This window comes from Pteronotus mesoamericanus, unplaced genomic scaffold, assembly GCF_021234165.1.
Source record: "Pteronotus mesoamericanus isolate MK-2021 breed Mesoamerican mustached bat unplaced genomic scaffold, CSHL_Meso_final contig_1, whole genome shotgun sequence".
Taxonomy (NCBI): Eukaryota; Metazoa; Chordata; class Mammalia; order Chiroptera; family Mormoopidae; genus Pteronotus; species Pteronotus mesoamericanus.
Window position 1 is genome coordinate 1,307,812 of NW_026554998.1, and position 26,125 is coordinate 1,333,936.

The window sequence follows — 26,125 nt, forward strand, 5'->3', positions numbered from 1 at the left end:
TTCTTTTAATTTTACAAACTGTTCATTGTAAGATTTCAAGGATAGGAGAATGTGATACTCTTGTTTGCTTCTTTGTGCTTTTCTATAAAAGGAGAAGAGCAAATGTCATACTATTTTAAGAATATTATTATGAACCGATAAAATGGACCATGTAGATAATGTAAATCTTTATTCGCTGACAGAAAACTGTAAAGGCATATTTCTTGATTTAAGAAAGCCAGTTGCAGTACAATGTGTATAGTATGATTCCACTTACCTAAAATTATCTACACATTTGTACCTGTGAGTATCGACCATTCAGAAATGTCTGGAAAGATGTTATCAAAGCGTGATATGGTTACACATTCTGCATTGTAACCATTCTGAATTGCTTAGTTTTCTCAAAATGAGGATGTGTCATCTTTGAATGTCGAGGATAAAGCAAAATCTTTACAAAGCCTTTGACATCTACTTGATATCCCAGCAAACTAGAAGCTGGGAGGGAAAAGGGGAAAGGATAAGAAAATTATTTACATAAAATCCTGTACGCTGAGAGGCTCCCTACTAAAGCAGTCCAGAAAAGCTAGGAGTGACCTAAAACTGGGAAATGATGCCTAGAATCCAGCGGGGGGGGACAGAGTGTTCCCTGGTTCAGGGGAGAAACCTGAGCTGGCTAGTGTTAGCATAAACAATAGCAGATCTGCAGGCACCAACCTGCCGTCTGAGCAAGAGAAAATGAAAGAAAAAAACCTTTTAAAGATGTATACTTACTCAGAAAAATCCCCATTAATAAGGCCAGAAGCCTATTACTTAAAACATTTTTACTGCAAATGATGGTTTCAAACTTCTATACTAAAGTAGACTTACTCTTTGGATAAAACAAAAAATACATCATTTTGATAAGTACATATGAATACCAGTAAATATACAGAAAAACTCTAGAGGAATTAACATGGAAGCACTAAGGGAGGGGAATTGGAGTCAGGATAGAGGAGTTGGTCAAAGGGGCCTTTGACCTGGTCTGTAACATTTTAATTTGTTAATAAAAGGTAAACAGTCACATATTTTTATTGCAGTAAAATATACATAAAATTTGCCACTATCATCATTTTAAGTGTGCAATTTCAGTGGCATTAGAACAGTGATAATATTGTACAACCAGCACTACTACCCATTTCTAGAACTTTTCATCGTACCAAACAGAAATTTTGCCCATTAAGTAACTCCCTATACTCGCTCCTTCCAGTCCCTGATAACGTTTATTCTATTGCCTGACTCTGTGAATTTGCCTGTTGAAGTACCACATAGTAGTATCATGCAACTAATATCATTGGTAGAATCATACAATATTTGTCCTCTCTTGACTGGCTTATTTCACTTAGGACAACGTCCTCAAGTTTCTTGCATGTTGTAGCATATGTCATAATTTCCTTCCTAACCTTGAGGCTGAACAGAATTTTGTGGTGCAGGCAGGCCATATTTTACTTACCCGTTTATCTGCTGTGGACACAGGTTTTTTCCATCTTTTGGCTATGATCAATAATGTCGCTATAAAGATTGGTGGATAAGTATGTTTGTGTACTTGCTTTCAGTGCTTTGGGACAAATTCTACCTAGGGGTAGAATTGCTAGACCATATGGTAATTCCATGTCTAACTTTTTGAGGAACTGCCAAAATGTTCTCCACAGCAGCTGTGACATTTTACATTCCCACCAGCAATGCATGAGAGTTCCAATTTCTGCATATCATCACCAACGCCTGTTTTCTGGTTTTTTGTGTGTGTTTTTTTTTTAAATAATAGCCATCCCAGTGGGCGTGAAATGGTAGCTCATTGAGGTTTTGACTTGCGTTTTCACATATAATTTTTTCATGTATAAATTTTCAACTGAAAATTACCTTTAAAAAGAAAGTAAGGGATCAGGGTTTGTTTTCTTCATTCGCGGACTAAGGGATATCTCCTTCCCCGCAAAGCTCTGCGAGGACAGAAGCCATGGCCATCGTGCCCACTGTTACATCCCCAGCCCCTAACGAGGCGTCTGACGCCCAGCAGGCACTCAACAAATCCAGTATTCACTGGACGAATAAATACCTGTGTTAGGCTCTCAGTTTACATGGGATTAATGTGTGATCTGAAGGGAACAAGTCTATGAAGAAGACATGAAAAACACACACACAAATATTGTTCAGCCTTAAAAAAAGAAGGAAATCTTACCATTTGCAACAAAGTGGACAGAACTTGTGGACATTTCGCCGAGTAAAATAATTCGTACAGAGAAAGACAAATACTCTATGATCTCACTTATATGTGGAATCTAAAAACATCAAACTCATGGAAACGGGGCATCGAATGGAGATTGCCAGGTTCGTAGGGGAGGGGAGGTAAACGCGGAGATGCTGGTCAAATGCACAGACTTTCAGTTCCAAGATGAGTAAGTATTAACTGTAGCATCTTGCCTACAGTTAATAATCTGTATTGCTTACTAGAAAGCTCCTATGAATGTAGAGCTTTACTGTTCTCACCATAACAATTTAAAAACTGTAATTATATGAGGCAAAAGGACATTTAACTAACCTTATTATGGTAACTATTTCACAATATACCATATACACGTATCAAAATGACAAATTGTACCCCTTAAAAACTTCTTTGATGTTACATGTTAATTATATCTCAATAAACCTGGAAAAGATAAGGCATTACTCAGAAAAAAGAAAAGAAAAATACACTAATTTCTGAAAAAGATACTGTCATTTTGGACGTCTTGGGTAAACAGCATATTTCAAGATGTATCCAGGATGGCAAGGAAAACATCAGTGACACTACTTACAGTTTTCAGGAAAGCAGGTTCAGGGCCGGTATTCATCCAGCTGGGTTGCCAGATAAGGACAAGGAAATTTTCAAGTGTACTCATATTTTACAACCATAAACCCTGTGTTTCCTGAGTATCAGACAGGATGGCTGATGAGAAAGATATATATTATAGTCAAGCCATAGTACCACTGAAGTCATATCACTATTTTTATGCTTGACAATCAGCTACCAATATAAGTCACTTTATCATAAATTCTACAACAAAAGAAGGTATTTGAATTTTTCCCAATTAGTTCATCTACCCATGGATGCACATTACTTGTTGTAGATGGCAACTGTCCATTACTTCTCCCCAGCTAAAGAAAGTTCAAAGTGCAGCAACTATTCCTCTCCTCAATCCCAAGCCAAGGACTTGTCTGAAAGTCACTGAACCATTGACCTGGACAAGCCCCCGATACCCTTGGGGGTGAGGAAAGGAGGAGAGAGAGAGCTGGTGCTGAGAGAGGGGCTTGGAGATCCGAGCTGCCTGCATGCCCTTCCTCCTTGAATCCCGCATGGAAACTCCCCCTGTGTGAGTCAACTGGAGAGCACAGAAGGTGGCGGCTGAGGCGAAAGCTTCTGCTGGCACCCCCCAAAAAGCCCCTCCAGGCAACGATCCCCCATCAACAAATGGTTGCCCCTGGTGGGGATATCCAGGAGAAAGGGGTTAAAGCTGATCTCCCCTAGATTAGGGAATGCACATAAGAGGCCCCAGAAAGTAATGCTGAGCCCAGCCCAAGTAAGAAAGCTGGCATCTGGACTCCTGACACACGGGGAACACAGTTACTGACGTAGCGACAGCGAGCGGAAAGAGAACAGACAACTCTCCGTGCACAGTGTTGCAGAGAACACTCTTTCCCCCTCCTCCTCATCCCTATCTGGGAAGAACAAGAGCCAAGGAGAGAGGAAGGGAATGACGCGTTATCACTCCTCCACTAAGAGCTGTGCAGCCCTGTGTCCACCTGCCCCAGGAGAATGGGAAGAGGTATGAATATGAAATTAACGATCTAAAATAGGCAGGCCTAAGTCATAATACCTGGCATGAGACCGTAGTAGTTACAGAAAGTGACTGCGCAGTTATGGGACCAGATCACGTGAAGTCCTCCACGACTCTGTCCAGCCAACTGAGCCCCACCAGCCAGGGCCAGGCCGCTAGTTTTCAACGTGTAGTCCCCTGATAGCAGTATAAACAATAGCTGGGAGCTTGTTAGAAATGCAAATTTTGGGGCCCCACCTCACAGAACTGAATTAGAAGCTCCAGGCCGGAGATGGGGACACAGAAATCTGTGCTTTAACCAGCCTCTTCTGTGATTCTGAGGCTCACTAAAGCCTGAGAGGCTCAGCAGAAGACAGGGTTAGATAGCACCTGGTAACGATCTCTTTAGGAACTGATTCCCCTTCTAATACACACAATTACATTCGGACCTGTCAATATTTACATTTCACCTAGTTGCTGGAGCCTGAGAGGGAGGAATTTGTCAATACCCCACATTTATTGTAACACAGATCCTATCCTGATTTTAATGATCTTGCCTAACAGCCAACCACCTATCACGTCTCCCTTTACTGGGTATATCTTTCTTCATCGTTATGGTCATTCATAACATCTAACTATTCAAGCGTATACTACCTCATGCATTTGTGCATTTTTTTTTTTCAGTTTCTGATCCTACTACCAATTGAACAAGTCCCTAAATCTCACAGTTTAAATCTCTGAGCGACATGGATTGTTTGTGAAACTGCAAATTGGAACAATTTGGGAGAGTAATTTGGCCGCGTTTATTGAAACTACGGAAACGTCGCCTTCGACCCAGTAATCACATTTCTGCGAATTTTTCTTACAGATGCACTTGCATATGTGTATCAAGAAATGCGGCCTCCCTCCTTTGACTCAGCCCCGCTCTCAGCCGCAGGCCAGGTCGCCCACGGGAAAGACCCGCCGGGCTCAAGGAGTGAGGCCAGATTAGTCTCAGTCCTGTTCACACCTCCCTTCACACTGCAGTCGGGAGCCCCTGGGGAAGCGCTCGAAACCGCCGTTTCTCACCCCCGCCTTCAACACCTGCCCAGAAGGGCTGAAGCTTGATTTTCTTTTTTCTTCTCTTCGATAAGACAGGGTGAGTGCCACCACGAAGCTCAGTGACCATGGCCTTGACCCGGCATCAGGCGGCCGGCAGCCCGCGGCCGGCAGGGGCGGGGCCCGGGAGGGGGCGGGGCCCGGAGTAGGCTTCTGGGGAGGGAAGGGGCGGGGTTAGGGGCGGAACTCGGGCGGGAAGGGGCGGGGCCGGCGGGGGGGATGGCCCGGTTTGTTGCCGCCGCGGCCGCCGTCTCCTCAGCCGCAGGAACCGAAGTCGCTGTCGCTGCCGCGGTCTGGGTCGCCAGCCGCCCGCTGGCTGGTTCGGCCCGGGCCCGCAGCCATGGAGGACTTCATCGTGATCTCGGACGACAGCGGCTCCGAGAGCTCCGAGGGCACCCGCTCGGGCCGAGCGCGGAGGCTGCGCCGGGCCCTGTCCCGGACCTCCGGCGCGCTGCCCCGCCGGACCGTGGTGAGTGAGCCAGCCGCCGCGCCCGCAGCGCCGCCTCTGCTGGGGCCGCGCCGTTTAGCGACCGTCGGCCCGGCGCGCTGTGCCCAGCGCCCCCGCCGCCCCCGCCGCCCGCCCAGCGGCGCCTCCCGGCTGCAGCCCGTTCCCGCCTTGCCGCCTTTCGCGCAGCTCCGGCCTTGAGGAGCGCGGCAGGCCCGGGCGGGGATGGCCTCCGGGCTCCGCGTTCAATCCCGAGCGGCCGGAGGCTGAAGAGGGGCAGCCGAGCACATGCGCGACGTCCCACAGCAGGCGGCCGCCTCAGGCCGGGCCGTGGGCTTGCCCGCAGCCTTGAGGGGCGGGGGCGGGGGTGGGAGCTGGGGGTTCAGGGGGCCAGGGAGTCCTTGGGGGAGTCCCCGACCTCGAGGCCGGCACGCGGGAGCGTGTAATTGTCTGGCTCGTGGTGGGTGCAGATGTGTGCAGGGAGGTAACGGGAGCCAGGGCTGGGGGTGGGGGAGCGGCGAGGGGGGAGGGAGCGGCGGGCCTGGGCAGATGGTGGCGGCGCTCCAGGGCCTGGCAACGGAGTGAGGGGCCGGCCTCGGAGTTGTGCAGGAGGGCGATTGTGTCGCTTGGCAAACATTTACCGAGCTCGGGAGGAACAGAGAGGGAAACATCTTGCACGTTTTCTTTTTCCCTCGGCATCCTTAGTCTTTGTCCTCCTTCGGAGATCATGACTGAAACCTCTGTGGTCCCTGCCTTTCTAGAACCCTCCACACGTATTTATTGGACCCCTAGTATGGGCCAGATGTTTTGCCGGGGTGGGGGGGCGGACACGATGGAGAGCGCGACGTCCGTGGTCCCTCTCATAGAAGGTGACACACTCCACAAGCGGCTGCCGAGTGCTCAAGGGGTAGGAAGTGGACAGGCCTTCTATCAGAAGACTTCCAGCAGCACCGGACTTACGACAGTCTCCTCAGCCTCCCAAAGCCGCACCCCAGGAATGAAAGGATGGTCGCCTGTCTTCATATGCAAATACTCCTTCAAGACAAACCTCTGCTCCTTCAAACCCCTTCCCAGCCTCTTTGCTCCCTAAGCCTCCATGGGAGCCCCTTCTGTGTCCCAGGTATAATGGTCACGAGAGAATGAATGACATGCAAAACCAATGAACACATAGTGCTGCGTTGCCATGGTTCAGGCACCAGGGGTTCCCAATAAATCTCAGTAGAGAATTTAGATGAGTGGACAGATGGGAGATTTTCAAGGTAGAAGCGATCCAGCTTGGTAGGTGAATGGATGTGGCAGTGTGGGGGACAAAATCAATCCGCAACACATATTTGTTGGCTACAATAATAATGACTGAAGGAATAGGGGAGAGAGCGCAGTTGAGGCGGATGTTTGATAGGGGAGAGCAAGTTCAAGAGTAAGAGCAGGCTTGGTGTGGCGGGGATGCTGCGCTCATTCTGCACCCACTGGGTTTGAAGGGCTGACGGGAAATGTGCATGGATGTGGCCCACACAAGGAAATTGATCTCCGCAGATCAGGCAAAAGGGAGAGATTTGGTGATTATCCAAATAGAAAGCACAGAGGGCCTAAGAGTGACTCAGATCACCAAGGAAAAGATAGGGAGAGGAAAAAGGTGGAAGGAAAAAATACTGGGACGGACTCACAGCTGCCTTTCCTTCAGGTTCCTTGTCTTTCCTACTGCCCCTTCTTCTCAGTCTTCCTTGAACTTGGTCCTCCTCATCCACTTCCATTAGTCTCAAGTGCTGTCTCTCTTTCTTCCTCTTAGTCCAGCTTCCTTCTTCAAGCACACGTAGCATCCTTATCCCAGTCTGCTATGTCTCTTGTGGCCCTTCCCACACATACGTGGACACGCTCTCTAAATGCTCACCATCCCATGACCACCCAACTAGGCATTTTGCTTTTGAGCCTTCTGAGTTGAAGGGAAATGAAGGGCAAGTTCCAGAGAGTAAACTATCTCTAGACATTTTAGTACAGCTTTCTAAAAACACCAAGCTTTTCTTTTATCTCTCTTGCCAAGTAGATAAGGGTGGTAGGATAACCCATATAAAAGATCAAAGGCATTGAGAGACTTGCAAGGTTATAAAACCTCAAGAGCCTTTGTCTAGCTTTTCCTTTTCCTGAAGGCCCTGAGGTCAGATATACCTCTGTAAATGATGACCTCAACATACCAGCCATCTGAACTTTGGCCAGTTCTGTCACCTCTCAGCTTTTGCTCTTGGAAACATTAATACCTACCTTGCAGGATTGTTAGAAGATTTGCAACACGGTAATGCAAGGAAAATGCCTGGCATAAATGAAAACTTTTGCTACGCTCTGTGTTGTTTCTCAGCCAAGTCTGACCTTCTCAAGGATGGCAGGCAATGAAAGAAAAGAAACAAGTTTTATAATTTTTTTTTCTTTTTTATAATACTCACTGCGGGTAACCAACAGGCCTGAATTCAGGAAATCAAAAAGGTATCTCCAGTACTGTAGTTAATATTTCTGAACTACTGGTTCTTAACCTGGGCTTCAGTCTTCACTAAGTTGATGAAGTGTGTTTGTGTTTTTGATAATCTTTATTGCTTTTTCTTTTCCACGCAGACCATGTACATATAGTTGATTAATTTTTGTTGACCTATTACAAAAAATTTTAGAAATATATATAAAGAAGAAAATTAAAATTGCCCTTAATCTCACTATGTCTGTCTGGACTTTTATCTGTAAATGTGTATGTACACTCATATGTACCCACGTGTCCCCCAATACATGTTTTTGCAAGTAAAGTCTTGCTATATATGTGTTCTTTCAGCTTTTCTTTTTCTGTTAATGTATTTTTTATCTCTTTCCACACTAATAAATACATGTCTTTACCAATATTTTTAGTGTATTTCATTGTACAGATTTATAAGTTATAACCTATCATGCTGATTGTTTTTAAATTTTCTCTGTTATAAACAACCCAGTGAGGAATTCCCTCATAAATCTTTGTACCCTTGTTCATTTTTTCAATTAGGGTAAGATCCTCTGAGATGTGAGATTGCTGAGTCAAAAAGTATAGCACCCTTTGAGGACCTTTGACATATATTACCAAACTTCCTACCAAAATTGTGCATCAATTATAGTCTTATCATACCCCTTTCCTCATTATCTACTTACCCCACCCCTAGATATTGGCAATTTCTTCAGTAGATATTTATTGAACACCAGGCTGTTATAGGTGCTGAGACTACAGCTATGAACTAGACCAAGCCCTGCCCTCATGGAGATTTCATTCCCGTCAGTGAGAGACAAATAGTAAACAACTACGTAAGTATAGTATTAGGTGATATACAGTGTTAGGAAGAAAAATAAGGCCTTTTCATTCTTATCTTTGCTGATTTGATAGACAGATTGTGTGAGCTATCATGTTTTGACTTTTTTCTTTGGTTGTGACTCATTTTTTCAATAAATACTTGTAGAGCATCTGCTTTGACTCTGGGGGCCAGAGGTGGACAAGATAACAATGGACCTACATTCTCATGGAGAAAGACAAACAATACACAAATAAGGGAACAATTTAATAGAAAGTAACTTGGATGGGGTTGGATACATTGATTGTGTTTTCAAAGAATTCCTCTCTGAAGAGTTTAATATTTGATCTGAGACCACAATGACAGAATAGATTTGTTATGAGAGGGTCTAGGGGAATAAGGGAGGAGCAAAGGGTACAACAAAATAAAGTCTTAGAAGTCGGAATGTTCATGACTTATTGGAGGAATAGAAAGGCCAGTGAGGGCAGAACATAGTGAGTGAAGGACAGAGTCAGAAGAAATGAGAAGAAGGTGGACTAGGTTACACAGGGCCTTGCAGACCACATAAGGAATTTGGATTTTATTCTATGTATTAAGACATTTTTGAAGGATTTTAAGCAGGGGAATGACATGATCTGATTTAGCTTTCTAAAAGGTGATTCTAGCTGTTGTAAGACCAAAAAAAACTATAATGTAAGGCAACTGTCTAATTTATCATCCAAATGGGGACCCTTTTGCAAATGAAATGGGGTGCTAACTAGACAGGTTATCAAGCAACAGGTAAAAACTGGAATCGTCCTAGACAAGCCAGAGGTACAGTTAGCTCACTGTAAGAGGACAAAAGTGGAATCAGGGAGTTCAGTCTATGAGGTGTCTGCAATAGTCCAGGCACAACTGAAGCTTAGGCTACAGTGGTGGTGCAGGCTCAGAGACTGTCAGGATGTGGTAGAAGTAGATATTTAGGAAGTAAAATCAATAGATCCTGATGGCTTGGATGTGAATAATGAGGGAAAGGGAGGAACCAAGAGTGATGTCCTCGTTTGGGCCTGAGCACCTGGATGTCATTCATTAAAATGAAGGAGACTTGGGGAGACACAGAGTTGGAGGAAAGATTTGCAAGATTACTGTTTTGAAGGTGCTAAATGTAAGATACCTGTGGGTTAGCCAACTGGAGATGCCAGGTATGATGTTTATATTGAGTTTGAGGCCAGAGAGGAAGGCCTCCTCAGGAGGGACACAAATTTGGTGTCATTAGCACATAGGTTGTAGTGACTTGGATATGATCACCTAGGCTGAGAGGCTACAAGAACTCCCAGGGCCTAGCCCTAGGGCCACAGTGCCTAGCCCTGGTAAAGGCAAGGAGCAAAAGAGCAGCTAATGAGGCTGCAGGTCAGAGAATGTGCTCAGCAGGTTGTAGAGCTGGACATCGTGCACATGATTATTGGAGATATAGATATAAAACATGTGTGTGTGCATCTGTGGGTATGAATTGCCTATTACTGTCCTATTGGGGTTTTATTTTTCTTACTAGAATGTAAATATTACTTATGGGTTAGACTCATAATGGGTCAAATTGGGTCCTCCATAAAAGATATGTTGAAGTCCTAACTCTTACTACAGAATGTGACTTTATGTGGAAATAGGAGTGTTGCAGATATGGTCAGTGAAGATGAAGTCATGTGGAATATGGTGGGCCCTCGATCCAATATGACTGGTGCTCTTAAAAGACAGTGTGAAGACAGAGGAAGAACACCACATGGTGGTGGAAGCAATGACGGGAACTATGCAACTGCAAATTAAGGGTTGCTGGCATCTCCTGAAACTAAAAGAAAGGCATCGAACAGATTCTCCCAAAGAGCCTTTAAGAAAGTGTGGGTTTGCAGGCACCTTGATTTTGGACTTCCAAACTTCCAGAACCAAGAGGAAAAATCACTGGTGTTTTAAGCCAACCAGGTTTTGATAATTTGTACTAAAAAACTAATACAGCCCCCTGCGTCATTCATGTTATATTTTGACCCCAAGTTTTGAATTCTTTGGGATTCCTTTACAGAAGTTATAAATTTTTAAGTAGTCAATTCTGTCACTCTTTTTTATTATTTGACTTCTGTCTTTGTTGTCATGCTTAGAAAAGCTTTCCTCACTCCTAAGGTTATAAAAATATTCTTTACATTAATTAATTCATTAGTCTACCTGGAATTAGTTTCAAAAAAAGGATAAAATGGTAATCTAATATTTTTCTCTCCATGTGGTTAGCTAATTATCCCAACATCATTGATTGAATTATTCATACTTTTTACCCAGTGGTTTGAAATATTACCTTTATTAAATGGTAAGGGTAAATATTAAATATTACCCTCTATGGCCTTGCAGCTACTTATGTTGTGTTCAGCTAGCAGCAGAAAACCCCCAAAAGCAGTGATGCTCTATGGCTGCTTCTTAGGAAGGACGTATTCAGTTTCAGCAAGCAGTCCCTATTCCAGGATGAGGTGTGTGCCAACTCCTGACCCACCCAGAATCCTGTGCCCTGCTTTGGTGCCACTGACAGTGGTGACCCTAAAAGCTATTAAGAAACAACATAGTAGCTGTTGTAGCTCAGCAACTGGTACACAACATGCCAGTGGCAAGGTAGCCAAGCAGGTGAGAAGACACCTGGAAGGGAGAGCAATATTATTCCAGGCTCATGAAAGGTTGATTACAGTACCCCTGGCTGGCATCATGAGGCTTTGTGAACAGCCGAATCATTTTATAACCCTTTATTGTATTATCCTTCATATCTGACTACGGACTAATTATATATTGAATGAAGTTGTACATTCCTGGGCCCTAACAGGGAAAGAAGGAAACAGACTTGGGTTTGCATGTTTGTCTCTGCTACTCAGCTATATAATCCTTAGGTAAATAACCTAATATCTCTAAACTTCAGATTCCCCATCTGTGCAACAGAGATGATAACGCTTACCTGTTAGGATCATTGTGAAACTTAAAGACATGTAAAAGCTCTGAACATATTCTCAGCACATGCTAGATTCTCTTATATTACCTTCTCTTTTTCTATAGCTTCTGTTGTAGGTTATCCTGTATATTTGCTTTTCCAAACAAAATTTAAGTCTATCTTAGGTAAAGCTGAGACTTCCTACTTGACCCTTTATCTTCTCACAATCCTTCAACAGGACTTCATTGACTTAACTAGAGAAACCAGACCAAGGCCAAAGGATCGCAGTGGAATCTGTGTGATTGACCTGACAGCAACTGAGGAAGAAACCAGACCTATTGCCACTTTTGACTTGACTCTAGAACCTGTTACTCCTTCCCAGAAGGAGTCAACCAATCTTCAAACATGTGCCAGCATCTCCAGCAAAGAGGTAATGGAAGGGCGGGTGGACAGAAGCTCGTGGCCTGGAGCACGGAGAATCATTAACAGTGATCCTGTGGACGTGGACCTCTTGGAAGAAACCACATTTGAAGACCCCCAACCCCCTACGTCCACCAGTGGGGACTCTGTTTATCCAGCAGAGCCGAACTGTAGCTCAACCACATTCAAAGGGGACTTCAGCTTCTTGGCCAGCTTACAGCTCTCTTCAGATGTCCATTCCTTCTCCCCAGTAAGCAATAATGGCAGCAGCAGTCAGAGGGCGCCCTTGCCATGCCCGCAGCAAGATGTACCTTGCCCACCGCAAGCCTTGCCATGCCCACTGCGAGCCTTGCCGTGCCCACGGCAAGACTCACCATGTCCACCACGAGCCTCTTCATGCCCACCGCGAGCCTTGTCATGTCCGTCACAAGCCGTGCAGTGCCAACTACAAGCTTTGCCTACCCTGCCCCAAGAAGGGCCATGCCCTCAGAATATGCCATGCCCACCTCAGGACCCATCATGCCATCCTCAGCACTCACCAAGCCCACCTCTGGACGCACGCTGCCCACCTCAAGACTCTCCGGGCCTTCCTCAAGGTGTACCAGGCCCACCTCAACACATACCAGATCCACCAGATGTGGCACAGCTGCAAGGCATGCCACAGTCGCTAGGAGACATGCCACAGTCACCAGATGTGCCACAGTCATCAGGAGACGTGTCACAGTTATTGCTAGATGCGCCACAGTCACCAAGAGATGCACCACAGTCGCCTAGAGGCGTGCCGCAGTCACCTGCAGGCGTGCCGCAGTCACCAAGAGGCATCCCGCAGTCACTAAGAGACGCGCCACAGTCACCACGAGGTGCACCACAATCACCAGGAAGCGCTTCACAGTCACCTGGCAAAACTTCACACTTAACAGATGTGCTACATTCACCTGGAGACCTTCCACACTTGCCAGGAGACAGGCCTGGCTCTCCCCCAAGTGATGGGCAGAACCATGACACTCCTATGGAGATCTCAGCTCCTTCCTCTCCGAGCTGCTCTCCCAGCCTGCAGTCTCCACAGTCTGAAACTTCCTTAAACAAAGTCCCTTGGTTCCCTGTCACAGAAACTCCAGCCAGAAAGGAGATTTCACTGTCAGGGCCTGCCAACCCCGGGGCTATCCAGGTACAAGCACAGACACCACACGGTGTGGTGTACAACAGGCCATGTCTGCATAGACTGAAGTACTTCTTACGACCTCCGGTGCATCACCTCTTCTTCCAGACACTAATTCCTGATAGAGACACAAGAGAGGTGAGCTAACCTATCTTCCCTTAGCAATTAGATGTCCTCTGTACAGGCCTAGCCTAAAGTGAATATGCTAAAAGGAGTCCATGCATGAGAGAACATGCCTAGTACGAACTTGACATTTTTATCTCCCCTCAACTGGTGGAACCATTTAGTATACAGTCAGATCTGGGTTCAGATTTCAGCCCCACTCTGAGCCTTAGCTTTCCTGTCTGTAAAGTGGAAATAAGAATCTACCTCACAGGATCACTAAGTGAGATAACATATTTAAAGTGCATTTTATGTCTGCTCTTCAATTCCTAGACGTTTCCTTTCAGGACACTCTTATTACAGCTTCCATATCACACAAATAATAATAATACTCCTGACACTTCAGTGCCTCCAAAATTATTAGTCTCTGATGTTTTGGGAGGAAATTCCATTTTAAGATTTTAGTGGGAACACTACTTCCCATTGGTCCTCATTGAACTAAATGAGATGTGTAAGGAAAAAAGAATGTGAAGCTAATTTCTCATTATCCATAACCACACATTGGAACAACATCAGGAAGGCTGGCTTGAAGTAGCTGCAGAAGTCACAGGTGCATTCTCCATGCTGGAGATCCCGCTTAGCAGGTCAGGCACCCACCTTGATTTGGCCTTGAAGAGTGAATTGTTCCCTCTCCTGATTGCTGATACATCTTCTAATACATTTGTCTTCTTCTGAGTGATTCTCCCAGCCCCTTGCCCATTCTCATTTTTCCTGTGGGTGGGCCTCAGGTTGATGATACGTCTGTTCATTACCAAGAGTGCTTGGGGACTTGAAAGAATGAATGTTTCTGTGGTCAAGGCTATAGTATTTTTTTTTTTAAGTGCTCCATAACTAGAGGAGCCACCAGGAGCTGCAGACAGGGAGACCATGTCCCCCTTCTGTGTACACATAGCTCAGATTATAAGGTGGCAGTTAGTTTAGACAAAGTGGATTTTTCTTCATCTGTATTTCTGACCTTCTTACCTCAGTCATCTAGAATACAGCTGTACATCTTTCCTGTCTGTCCTATGATTTCTTTGGGGCCTTTAATAAGTGCTTCTTTACTAGATAACTTTCCCCAGAAAACTTCTTAGCCAGTCCCTATGCTGTCACTTACCAGCCATTCGCCTTAACTCCTCTGAGCCTCTCTTTGTTTAGCTTTAAAATCAGTCATAATGCCAATATCATAGAGTTATTTGACTTTAAGGTAAACACATAAAACACAAAACCACCTTTCGGGACCTATAAAAATTCTCCATAAGTATTAGTTCCCTTTAAGGATACAGGTATCTAAACAATTGATAAACTTTATAGGCAGGAAATGAATAATTCAGGTTCAAGATTGTAAAATGCATCACACGTGGAACAGTCACCAAAGCAAGATTTTTGTTCTTCTCTTCTCTTGCCCTTCATTACTTGCAACCTATGGTATTGGTCTCTCATCAGCGAGATCAGGGGTGCCCTCAGGGGATCTGAGCAGGAACGCTAACTGGGGCAATCCCAGCCATCACTGTTCTATTGTCACACAGGCTGTGAAGTCTTTGGTTGGTGTTTTAAAATTAATACCTAATCTCAAATTTTCAAAATAATGCTTGCTTAATATAAAACATTTAAAAATATAAACTATAAAAAATAATTATCCATAGTACTATCACTCAGCATTTATTATTTTTAATAATTTGGTATATTTCCTTCCCCATTGCCTTTTTATACGTATGCATTTAAACATTTTTTTAAAAGATTTTATCTTTTTTTTAGAGGGAGGGAGAGAAATATGATGTGTGACAGAAACAGGGATTGGTTGCCTCTCTCACATCCCCAACTGGGAACTTGGCCTGCGACCCAGGCATGTGCCCTGACTGGGAATAGAACTGGCAACCTTTTGGTCTTCGGGCCAGCACTCAGTCCACTGAGCCACACCAGCCAGGGCTGCATTGAAACATTTTTAACAAAAACATAATGTACTATTGTTGGTTTTGTTGTTTATAGAGAGTACAAATTTACAGGATAACTCACATGATACCACCAATGTATGCCAGCCATCTGTTGTTTGACAAATGACTACTCTCTAAATCTCAGTTTTCTTTCTACAAAGCAGGAATAATAATAGTATGTATTTCTTAGGGTGGTTGTGAGAATTAAGTGAGGATAAATTTTATGTTCAAAAATTGTTTTATAATTATTGCTATTATTATATTCCTATATCAAACTTTTTAATGTTTGTTTTTCTTTTGATTATAAAAGTAATATATGTCCACTATAGAAAAGTTAAAAAATACAAAAGAGTATGTAGAGGAAAGCTCATCTATAATTTCACTACCCAGAAAATAGAAAACACTTTTCACATTTTCTCTCCCAGATATTATATATATACTTCTTTGGGGGGGAAACAACTTAATATTTACTATCAACTCAAAAAAATTAACATAATGGGATTCTTCTCCTAACAATAAAACATATTTAAAAATCTTTCTCCCTCTATTTATTTCAGTATCTGATAAACTATTATAACTACCCCTAAATATTTTATTACCCTTACTCCAAAATCAGCTTAGGCTAGCTTTTGACTCTTTCGTACTTTTCTTTCTATGCTATATTTTAACACAGATGAAATCATGGTATATGTAGAACACTGAATTCCTCTTTTTTAGCTTAAAATCAGCATTTTCCCATGTCACTAAGAGTTTTTTAGATAAGACTTTCCAACCTCTTTTTTAAAAATTATGAATATTTTTTCAAAGGCATGGAAAACTTTGCTATCTTCAACCTGTTCCAGGACCTCTTGTTTTATGTCTATAGAAACCCATCCTAACTTATTTCTTTTTATCTCTACAGAGCAAGGGTCAAAAACTAGAACCCATCCCTCATCGAAGACTAAGAATGGTAACAAACACCATCGAAGAAAATTTTTCCCTGGGGACTGTGCAGTTTTTGATGGACTTCGTGTCACCCCAGCATTATCCGCCCAGAGAAATTGTGGCTCACATCATCCAGAAAATCCTGCTCAGTGGCTCTGAGTCTGTGGATGTCCTCAAGGAGGCCTACATGCTTCTCATGAAAATTCAACAGTATGAACCGTAGATGCTGGCAAACCTTCTAGGGAACCTGGACCTGGGGCACAGCTTTCTCTTGCCTAGGCTCCATTCAACTAACCATTAGAGAGAGTGACTTAGTATATCAGTGTTATTTGGATTACAAGTGACAGGAAACCCAATCCAAACTAGCTTTAACAGCTAGTAAAAGAGAATTTAATGACTCATGTTACTAGAAACCTAAGTATAAGACGACTTAATTCAGTTCAAAAATGGTTGCAAGGATCCATTTTTCAGCTCTGTTTTGCTTCTGTTTTCAGACTTCATGTGGTAGCCTTCTCAGCCTCTAGCTTTTATGACTTTTATGATGCTCTCAGTGGGAGAGCGAGTCTGCTTCCTTTATAATCACACAAGAGTTCTGAAATTGAGTCCTGTAGCTTAATTGGCATAACATAACACATGAGCCCATCTGTGGGCCAATCACTGTGAACTGAGGGATAAAATATCATGACTGGCTCAATATGTTTCATAGGCTTCATTTCAGGGTCCTGGTAGGTAAAGCCAGTAGGCTGACTAACAAAGCATAGATTTCTTCAAGGCAACATTGGGTCACTTTTGCCTCCCAAAAGAGAAATGGCTACTGTGTAGAAAAGCCAAAAACACCCACGAAGTTCCACTGCCCTCAGATGACATGGTATCGTGTCAACATGGGGACAAGAGCACTCAGGATAAGGAGGCTTCTTGCTTCTTTCATCTTCCAGATCCCATCCCCCTTTCCACTAAACTCTGCTAATTTCCTGTCACTTGACTTTCAGGCTACATCCAGCTAATGCCAAGACAGTGGAGTGGGACTGGAAGCTGCTCACTTACGTCATGGAGGAAGAGGTAACATAACAATTATGAGGGTGTATCTTTTGGAGAGGAAATTTTAACTAGAAACAAAAGTAACAGCAAATCTGAGAGTAAAGTCTTTGCCATTATTTCTTCCTTATACGCTCATCCCCACTAAAAAATTCCTGTTGGAATGGTATGTGCTGTCTTCCAGTTCAGGAGTGAGTACATTCACACTTACCCCTCTCCTTGAGATCCCATAAATGCATAAGGAAAACTATAAATCGATGGCAATGAAAATAAGTGGAAGGACATTAGGTCTGAATGGAGATGGGAAGAACTAAAGGAAATGTGAGAGTGATGACTGACGAAGTAGGCGGAGAAAGCCAGAGGCTGGAGTACCTGTGGAAGGAGCTGCAGTCCGGGAGGAGGGAAGTCTGTCCTCTGGTGCAGAGGGGTTTTGGACTCAGAAACAATTTATAAGAGGCTTAGAGTCAAATATGGGGTATAAATTTGTTGGAAGTTTGTAGATAGAACTGGCAACCTCTCCATTCTTGGGTACAGAAATTTCAGTCATCAGGTTACCTAAGGATTCGTAGTCTAAGAAATTTAATGAACCATTTGTCAAAATGAAGGCAACTAGTAGAGCTGGTGTTCCAGAAAATAATTCTTCTGCATTCTGACCTGAACTTGCCATTTTTCTGTCTGCTCACCCAAAAGCACTTGGATGGAACAAATTATTTTCAACTTAGAATTCTATATCAGCTAAAATATTAGTCAACTGTGAGAGTAGAATAAAGACTTTTCCAGACATTTAGGAACTTGAAAAATATCCTCATACCCCTTTTCTTAGTAGGTTACTTGAAGGTATACATCCAAAAGAATGAAGGAACAGCCCTGGCTGGGTGGCTTGCTGGTTGCAGAGTCATCCCATATACCACAAGGTTGCAGATTTGATCCTCAGTCAGGACACATACCTAGGCTGTGGGTTTGATCCCTGATTGAGACACAAATGGGAGGCAACGGATTGATGTTTCCCTCTCTCTCCTTCTCTCTCCCTCTGTTCTCTTCTTTCCCCCTCCCTCCCTCTCCCCTCCTCCTTTCTCTAAAAATCAATAAACATGTCCTCAGGTGAGAATTTTTTAAAAAATTATAAACATTTATGCATGTAATGACAGATTATCAAATTATCAAATATGAAGCAAAAACTGATAGAATTGAAGGATGAAATAGACAGTTTTATATTAATAGTTGGAGATTTTAATACCCACTCTCAATAATGGATAGAACAACCAGGTAGAAGATAAGAGAAGAGGGGACTTAACACAATAAACCAACCAGATCTAACAGTTATATGCAGAATATTCTACTCAACAACAGTATACACATTTTTCTCAGTGCATGTGGGACATGCCAAGATAGACTATATGTTAGCCCATAATTAAATTTCAATAGATTTTATAAGATAGATATCATACAAAGTATCTTTAGTCTGTGAAGCCAGCATCACTCTGATATGAAGGCTAGACTAAGACACAAGAAAACTATAGACCAACATCCTTTATGAACATGGATCCAAAAATTGTCAGCAAAATACTAGCAAACAAAATTCAGCAGCATATCATAAGGATTATATATCATGACCGAGTGGGATTTATCCAGGAATACAAGGATGGTTCAAATTACAAAAATCAGTCACTGTAAAACACCACATTAACAGAGTGAAGAACAAAAACCATATGATCATCTCAATTAATGCAGAAAAGCATTTGACAAGATTCAACACCCTTTCATGGTAAAAACTCAACAAAATAGGAACAGAAGGAAACTAACAAAAGCCCCATGTGAAAAATCTACAGTGAACATCATACTCAGTGGCAAAATACTGAAAACTTTTCCTCTAAGATCAGGAACAAGGCAAGGATGTCTGCTTTCATGTCTTCTATTCAGCATAGTACTGGATGTTCTAGCCAAACCAATTAGGCAAGGAAAGGAAATAAAAGGCATCCAAATAGAAAAAGAAGAGGTAAAATTATCTCTGTTCACACATGACATGATCTTACATGTAGAAAACCCTAAAAATTCCATACAGAAAATTGTTAGAATTAAATTCAGCAAAGTTGCAGGATTCAAAATTATGCAAAAATCAGTTGTATTTCTATATACTAACATGCTCTGTAAAGAATATTAAGAAAATTCCATTAACAGTAACATCAAAAATAAAAATATATTTAGGTGTAAACCTAACCAAGGAGGTGAACAACTTGTACACAGAAAAATATAAAATATTGCTGAAAGAAAATAAAGACAAATAAATCATAAGACTTCTCATGGTCATGGATTGGAAGACTAAATATTGTGACAATGTCATTACTACCCAAAGCAATACACAGATTCAATACAATCCCTATCAAAATCCTAATAGCACTTTTTTTGCAGAAATAGAAAAATCCATTCTAAAATTCATACACAATCTCAAAGGACCCAAAGTAGCCAAAACAATTTCAAAAAAGAAGAATGAAGTTGGAGTATTCATACTTCTTGATTTTAAGCATATTACAAAGATGTAGTAATCAAATAGTGTAGTACTCTTATAAAGAGAGACATATGGATAGAATAAAGAACCCAAAATAAAACTTTGTGAATATCATTAAGTGACATTCATCAAGGATGCTAAGACCATTCAATGGGGAAAGGATAGTCTCTTCTACAAATGTTATTGGGAAAATCTATAACCACATGCAAAAGAATGGAGTTGGACCCTTACCCAACACCATATATAAAATGGAGCAAAGGTCTAAACATAAGATCCAATTTTATAAAGTTCTTAGGAGAAAACATAGGGGAAAGCTTCATGACATTGGATTTGGCATTGATTTTTCTGGTAAAACACTAAAGGCACGGGCAAAAAAAAGCAAACATAGACAAATGGGACTACATTAAAGTTAAAAACTGCAGCAAAGGACACAAGTGAAAAGGCAATCTATGAAATGGGAGAAAATATTCTTAGATCATATATCTGATAAGGGGTTAATATCCATAATACATAAAGAACTACAACTTGACAACAAGCCAAACAGATTTTTAAAAGGGCAGAAGACTTGAATAGACATTCCTCTCAAGATGAGCTGCAAATGGCCAACAAGCATATGAAACTATGTTTAACAGAAAGTAAGAAGTAGAAAGCATGTGGAGAAATTAGAATCCTTGTCCACTGTGGTTAAGATTGTAAAATGGTGCGACCACTCTGGAAAACTATATGGTAGTTCCTCAAAAAAATTAAAAATAGAATTAAAACATGACCCACCAATCCCACTTCTGGGTATATATGCCCAGAATTGAAAGGATGTAAGAGATACTTGTACACCCATATACATAGGAGTGTTATTCATAATAGCCCAGAGGTAGAAGCAACCCAGGTGCCCATCAACAGGTTGCAGGCTAGACAAAATGTGGTCCATATAAGGGAATATTAATTCTGCTTTAAATAGGAGGGAAATCCTCTCACATGCTGAATCAAGGATGGTAGTGTAATGAGGACATTATACTAAGTGAAATAAGCCCATCACAAAAAGACAATCACTAGATGATTTGACTTACATGAGGTATCTACTGTAGTCAGAGTCATAGAAGCAGCCAATAGAATGTTGCTTACCAGGTGCTAGGAGGAGGGGAATTGGGATTTACTGGGTGTGTGTAGAGTTTCAGTTTAGCAAGATGGGAAAATTCTGGCGATCTGTTGCACAACTATATGAATATGCTTAACACTACTGAACTGTACACTTAAAAATGGTTAAGATGCTCACTTTTATGTTAATTTTTTTTACCACGATTAAAAATTTCTTAAAGACAACAAATGTTGGCAAGAATATAGAGACAGACATCTCATACGTTGCTGGTGTGAACATAAATGGTACAGACACTTTGGAAGAGTTTGTCAGTTTCTTTAAAAATCTTAACATAAACATATCATCTGACCTGGCTATCCTATGTCCAGATATCAACCCAAGAAAAATGAAAACCTTTGTCTACCAAAGACTTGCATGTGAATATTCATAGCAGCAGCATTCATAATAGCCCAAAAGTGGAAAAAACCCAAATGTCTGTCAATTGATAACTTGTGCTATATCCATACACAGGAATACCATTCAGTAAGGAATGAGCTATTTGTACACACTCTGACATGAACAAATCTCAACATTAAGCCAAGTAAAAGGAAACCACACACACACACACACACATATTGTATAATTCTGCATATGTGAAATATCCAGAAAGGCAAGTCAGTAAAGCCAGAAGTAGGTGAGTGGTTATCTGGGACTGGAGGCCGGGGCAGGGATTGACTGTAAACAGTCTTGAGGACGGTGGTCATGGTTATGGTGACAGTTGCCAAACTAAGTTTACAACAAATCATTGAGTTGTACATTTAAAATGGGTGAATTTTATGGTTTGTCAATAAAGTTGCGTTTCAAAATACAAAAAAAAAAAATTGGGGAAAGAAAGGTATTCTCAAAATTCAACACCGTTCTTGAGGAGATGAAAAAAGTGATACTGGCAAGCAACATAGAGAAGATAAAAAAAGAAGCTTTAAGAAAATAAAACTTCACAAGAAACAAATGATTTTCTTAGTATACTATATCGATTTCCAGTGTAATAATTTTAACATGGTCCTCACACTGTAAGCACTAGTTATGTTTAGAATCAGTTTTATACAAAGCATGGAAGACAATTTTATTAGTTTTAACAATGGAGAATAGAAAAGTATAGGAAATAAAGGTTGGGAGATGAAAAGAGACAGTGTCTTTCAGAATAGTAGGGCTGTTAGAGCATCCTTATCTTACAATGTGGAAAGACAAAAGATATCTATAGATGATGGAACATAAATTGAGGTAGTTATTTTAGGAAGAGAAATGGAAAGTGGCATAAATGAGTCAAATCTTTATGTAGAAGAGCAGAAACCAGTACATAATGTATAAAGTTGATGAATCAAGAAATAGCAATTAAGAATCTATGGCCACACCACCGTGAATACACCCGATTACGTCTGATCTCGGAAGCTAAGCAGGGTTGGGCCTGGTTAGTACTTGGATGGGAGACCACCTGGGAATACTGGGTGCTGTACTTGCCCTGACCAGTGAGACTCAGTTGGGTGCTGTCCTGCAAATGGAAAGGTCTCGGGTCTGATTCCCAGTCAGGGCATGTGCCTGGGTTACAGGTTTGGTCCCCCTGTCAGGACGCATGCCAGTGGCAACAGTTGATGTTTCTCTCCCTCTCTTTCTCCCTCCCTGCCCCTCTCTCTAAAATATAAATAAATAAAATCTTTTTTAAAAAAAGAAAAGAAATAGTGATAAGAGCATATTTTTTGGAGATGTTTAGGGTAACCTGCAGGAGCAAAAGGTGAAAAGTTATTCCCCCGAGGGTACTGGAGGGGACAAGTGGTTGTGGAGACTGGTGTCGCTGGAAGACTTGTTTCTTCATAAATCCAGCACGAGTACTGTAGTTTTGAAAAATCATATCAATAGATTAGAGATAATTTAGAAGACAAAGGTATTCCATCCCAACCTCCTCCAAAAAAAGAAATGGTAGATACTTAGAATGGTCGTTCTTTTTCCTACTGACCAAACCATACCCTACTTCGAGAGTTTATGTATCTAGAAAATATGCCTACCCTCTGGTGTTCCCCACTAGAAACGGTTTGGTGACTGGTGCTCTCTCATTCTTTGAAGTTTCAAAGCCTGAGCTCCCAGGCCTGGATCCCAGCACTGGTGTCCCCAGTAAAGGGAAACTACCAAATTGTGCATACCCGCCTGCTGAGCGGTAGGGACTTGCATTGGCTTTGGTTAGAATTATCACCACATACATCACGGGGACACTGAGACTCAGAAAGAATACATTAAATAAGGGGTTTCAAACAAAAATCAATAAACAGGGTCTGTGTGCCAGCAAAGCCCATGTGCTCTACCTGCCTCAGTTGGGCTTTCTGGGTTAGGATCATCTCACCTAAACAGAAAACACAGTAAGGCCGTGCATCCGCTCACATTACTGGGAGTTCAGCAGCAGGGTGGGCGTTGCAGCTGCTTGCTTGATGTAGCAGCTCAGCAGAGTCATTTGGGAGCTAGTGCTTCTCTGTTCTGATAGCCAGAGTTTAGGGTTTGTTCTCAAAGTGATGAATTTAGTGAGAGAATGGGACTGATTTCCTATCATTGTCTCTTAAAATCGGGAAGTCTGCATGCCTGGGCCACCAGGCTGTAGAAATGCCCCATCTGCCCTCTTTTGTAATGACCTAGACTGCCTGCTCCCTGCCTTTTAGGTATAGACATGCTTGTTGACACATGCATGGCCTTCCTTTGGACTTAGTATTTATGAGGGCCCACGGCTGTCATCCGGGAGATGAGAAAATACTTCTCATTTTTTCTCCCACAGGGACAAAATCTGCCTGGGCGAGTCCTTTTCCTGCGTTACGTGGTACAGACCCTGGAAGATGACTTCCAGCAGACCCTGAGGAAGCAACGACAGCACCTGCAGCAATCCATCGCTAACATGGTGCTGTCCTGTGACAAGCAGCCCCACAACGTCAGGTAACCAGCTACCCGAGCCCTGGGAGGACAGGAGGCAGGGGGCGTAGGTGAGCCAGAGAACACAGATGGGTGAGCTAGTCTAGGTGTGGTGGCATGACTGGTTGTTACTGAAACTAACAGCCTGAAACGAATTCTCTCTGTACCAAGTGAACGTCAGGCGCCAGAGCTTGTGCCATCGGACTTGCTTTGCTCTATTTCACTCGTCCAAACCACCTCATAAGATTGAAGAGAAACCTTAACTTGTGTGAGTCAGTCTGGGGTAGAAAATCAGTAAGTAGAGAATCTGCAAAGAGCACAGGATAGCATAGTTGGGTTTTAAATTAAAAGATAGCAATTTGAATGAGAGTGACCTGGCTGACCATTCTGCTATGTGAGCTAGGCTTTGGCCAGAGTAGATGATGGGAGACAGGTCCCCCTCAGGTCAGTCGCTTTCATTTCCACCTCTCCTGAGGTGAGCCTCTCACTATACAGAGCGTGATTCTGGGGGTTAAAAATAGGCATCTGTGGCCTTGAAATGCAAACTAGGTCCTCCTTGTGCTTTATCAGTGAAAAAAGCCCTGTGTTCCAGATGGGAAACCAGCTGTCTTTAATCCAAGTAAGATGGATATGGGATAAATGTTGTGGTTACATGGATGTACGCATGATTTATCAAAACATCACACCAAAACCTGTGTGCCGTTTATTGTATATGAATTATTCTTCACAGATAAGGTTTTAAAAAGAGAAAGATGGTAAGTCAGTCTCCACATGACGCCTTTGTAAGGGGTTTACTTCTCTTACTGTCCCTACAAAGAGTAAACCAGCCCTACAAGGTCTAAGAGTGATCCTGATCCCCAGATTCCCTCACTTGCATTTTCCTGTCCCACGAGCAAAGAATTGTTTAAGTGATTCTTTGGATATTTTTTTGTGTGGCTAAAAAACCTGCTTGCATTACCAATTCTTGACTATTCATTACTAGCTATTATCTATCGACTTCCCACATGAAAGATGAGGAGTTAGCTCTTTTTGCTCCCTTCCTCCTCCCTCCCACACATATATTTTCCAGCCCCCACATCATTCATATAGTTATATCATAATTTTGTGTAGGTCAGTATTCGATATTTCTATTACCATGACTATGTATGCTAGTCAGAGTTTAACCAAGTACTAAACTATGATAACTTTTCCTCTCCTACCTGTTTGTTTTCCTTAGAGTTGATAATTGCCTTATTTTTAGTTTTATACATATTGGAAGTCGATTTCAAATTCTCTTCTATTTGGTCTGAGTCTCCCCTCAGATGTGTATTTGCAGCCTTATCAATTTCGTCTTCTGGAATATCTGCGGTGAAGCATTGCAACCTCCTTGCGTCTGGACTGGTTGTCCTCTCTGCCAGTCCTTATCGTTAAGTGTGAGAATTCCTCCACCTATTCCCAGTGTTGGATCTCTTGTTTGCTTATTTGTCCTGAATTTTCTCTTTCTTGGTTTACTGCCTTGTTATGATGGATCAGTCCCCAGTAGCTTCTTAGAAAGGTATATGGGAAGTAAAATTTTTGAGATCTTGTATATCTGAAATTATCTTTATCTTCCCACACATTGATGGATAACTGAGTATAGGCATTAAGGTTAGGAATAACTTCTCTACAGAGCATTGAAGGAAAGCTTCTGTTGTCTTCTAGCTTCCAGAATCGCTGTTAAATCTCAAGCTATTTTGATTACTGATTCTTTTTATGTGCTCCAATTTTTATCTCTGGAAATTTATAAAACCTTTTTTTTTTGCCCAGTGTGTTTTCTGTAGGTCTATATCCATCCATTGTTTGGGCCATTACAGTCTAGAAACATGTCCTCCATTCCTGGAAAATAGTTTCCATTTCTGTTATCATGTTTTTAATTTCCAAGAGCTCTTTTACTTATTTCTCTAAATGTTCTTTTTTAAAGTAATAAATAATATTCTGTGGTCTTCATTCATGGATTCATGTCTTCACATATCTTTGATGATACTAATGTTAGCTTTTGTTCTTGTTTATTCTCTGCATAATGTCTCTTTTTTCCAAGTTGCTTTTCTTTTGGTCAGGAGGGTTTTTGGCTATTTTGGTCTTTATCTCTCATGTTAGAATATTTCCATAGATGTCTGATAAACCTTGGTAGTCTCTCCATGTTTATGGGTGACAGACTCAAAAGTTGAATTAAAGCTCTAAGTATTGGGAGGACTTGTCATTTCTGAACTTTCCTGCAGGTGGAACTGGCTGTGCATTACTTAGACAGTCCCTTGTCCAATGTTCTTAGGTCTTTCCTCTTGGGCTGGATGGGTTTTCCACAGAAGACTTCCAGTGTCCTACATGAAGGGTAAAGACTGGGATGCCAAGGTTCGGGAAGTCAGGTGCAGGGAGACGGCCAGGGTCTCTGCCTGCAGCAT

At 42.2% G+C, this 26,125-nt stretch overlaps 1 protein-coding gene and 1 pseudogene across 1 annotated transcript in view; both read left to right on the forward strand.

The window, feature by feature from the left end:
* The first annotated feature begins 5,115 nt into the window (after positions 1-5,115).
* The window catches only part of SIMC1 (SUMO interacting motifs containing 1), a 30,079-nt gene continuing 9,069 nt past the window's right edge, over positions 5,116-26,125 (forward strand). The window contains exons 1-5 of the mRNA XM_054567949.1: positions 5,116-5,373; positions 11,810-13,288; positions 16,127-16,359; positions 17,139-17,208; positions 23,578-23,732. Coding sequence (XP_054423924.1) covers positions 5,245-5,373; positions 11,810-13,288; positions 16,127-16,359; positions 17,139-17,208; positions 23,578-23,732 — 2,066 coding nt within the window. The 5' untranslated portion in view covers positions 5,116-5,244. The remainder of the gene's footprint in view (positions 5,374-11,809; positions 13,289-16,126; positions 16,360-17,138; positions 17,209-23,577; positions 23,733-26,125) is intronic.
* On the forward strand, positions 22,161-22,279 carry LOC129071296 (uncharacterized; annotated as a pseudogene).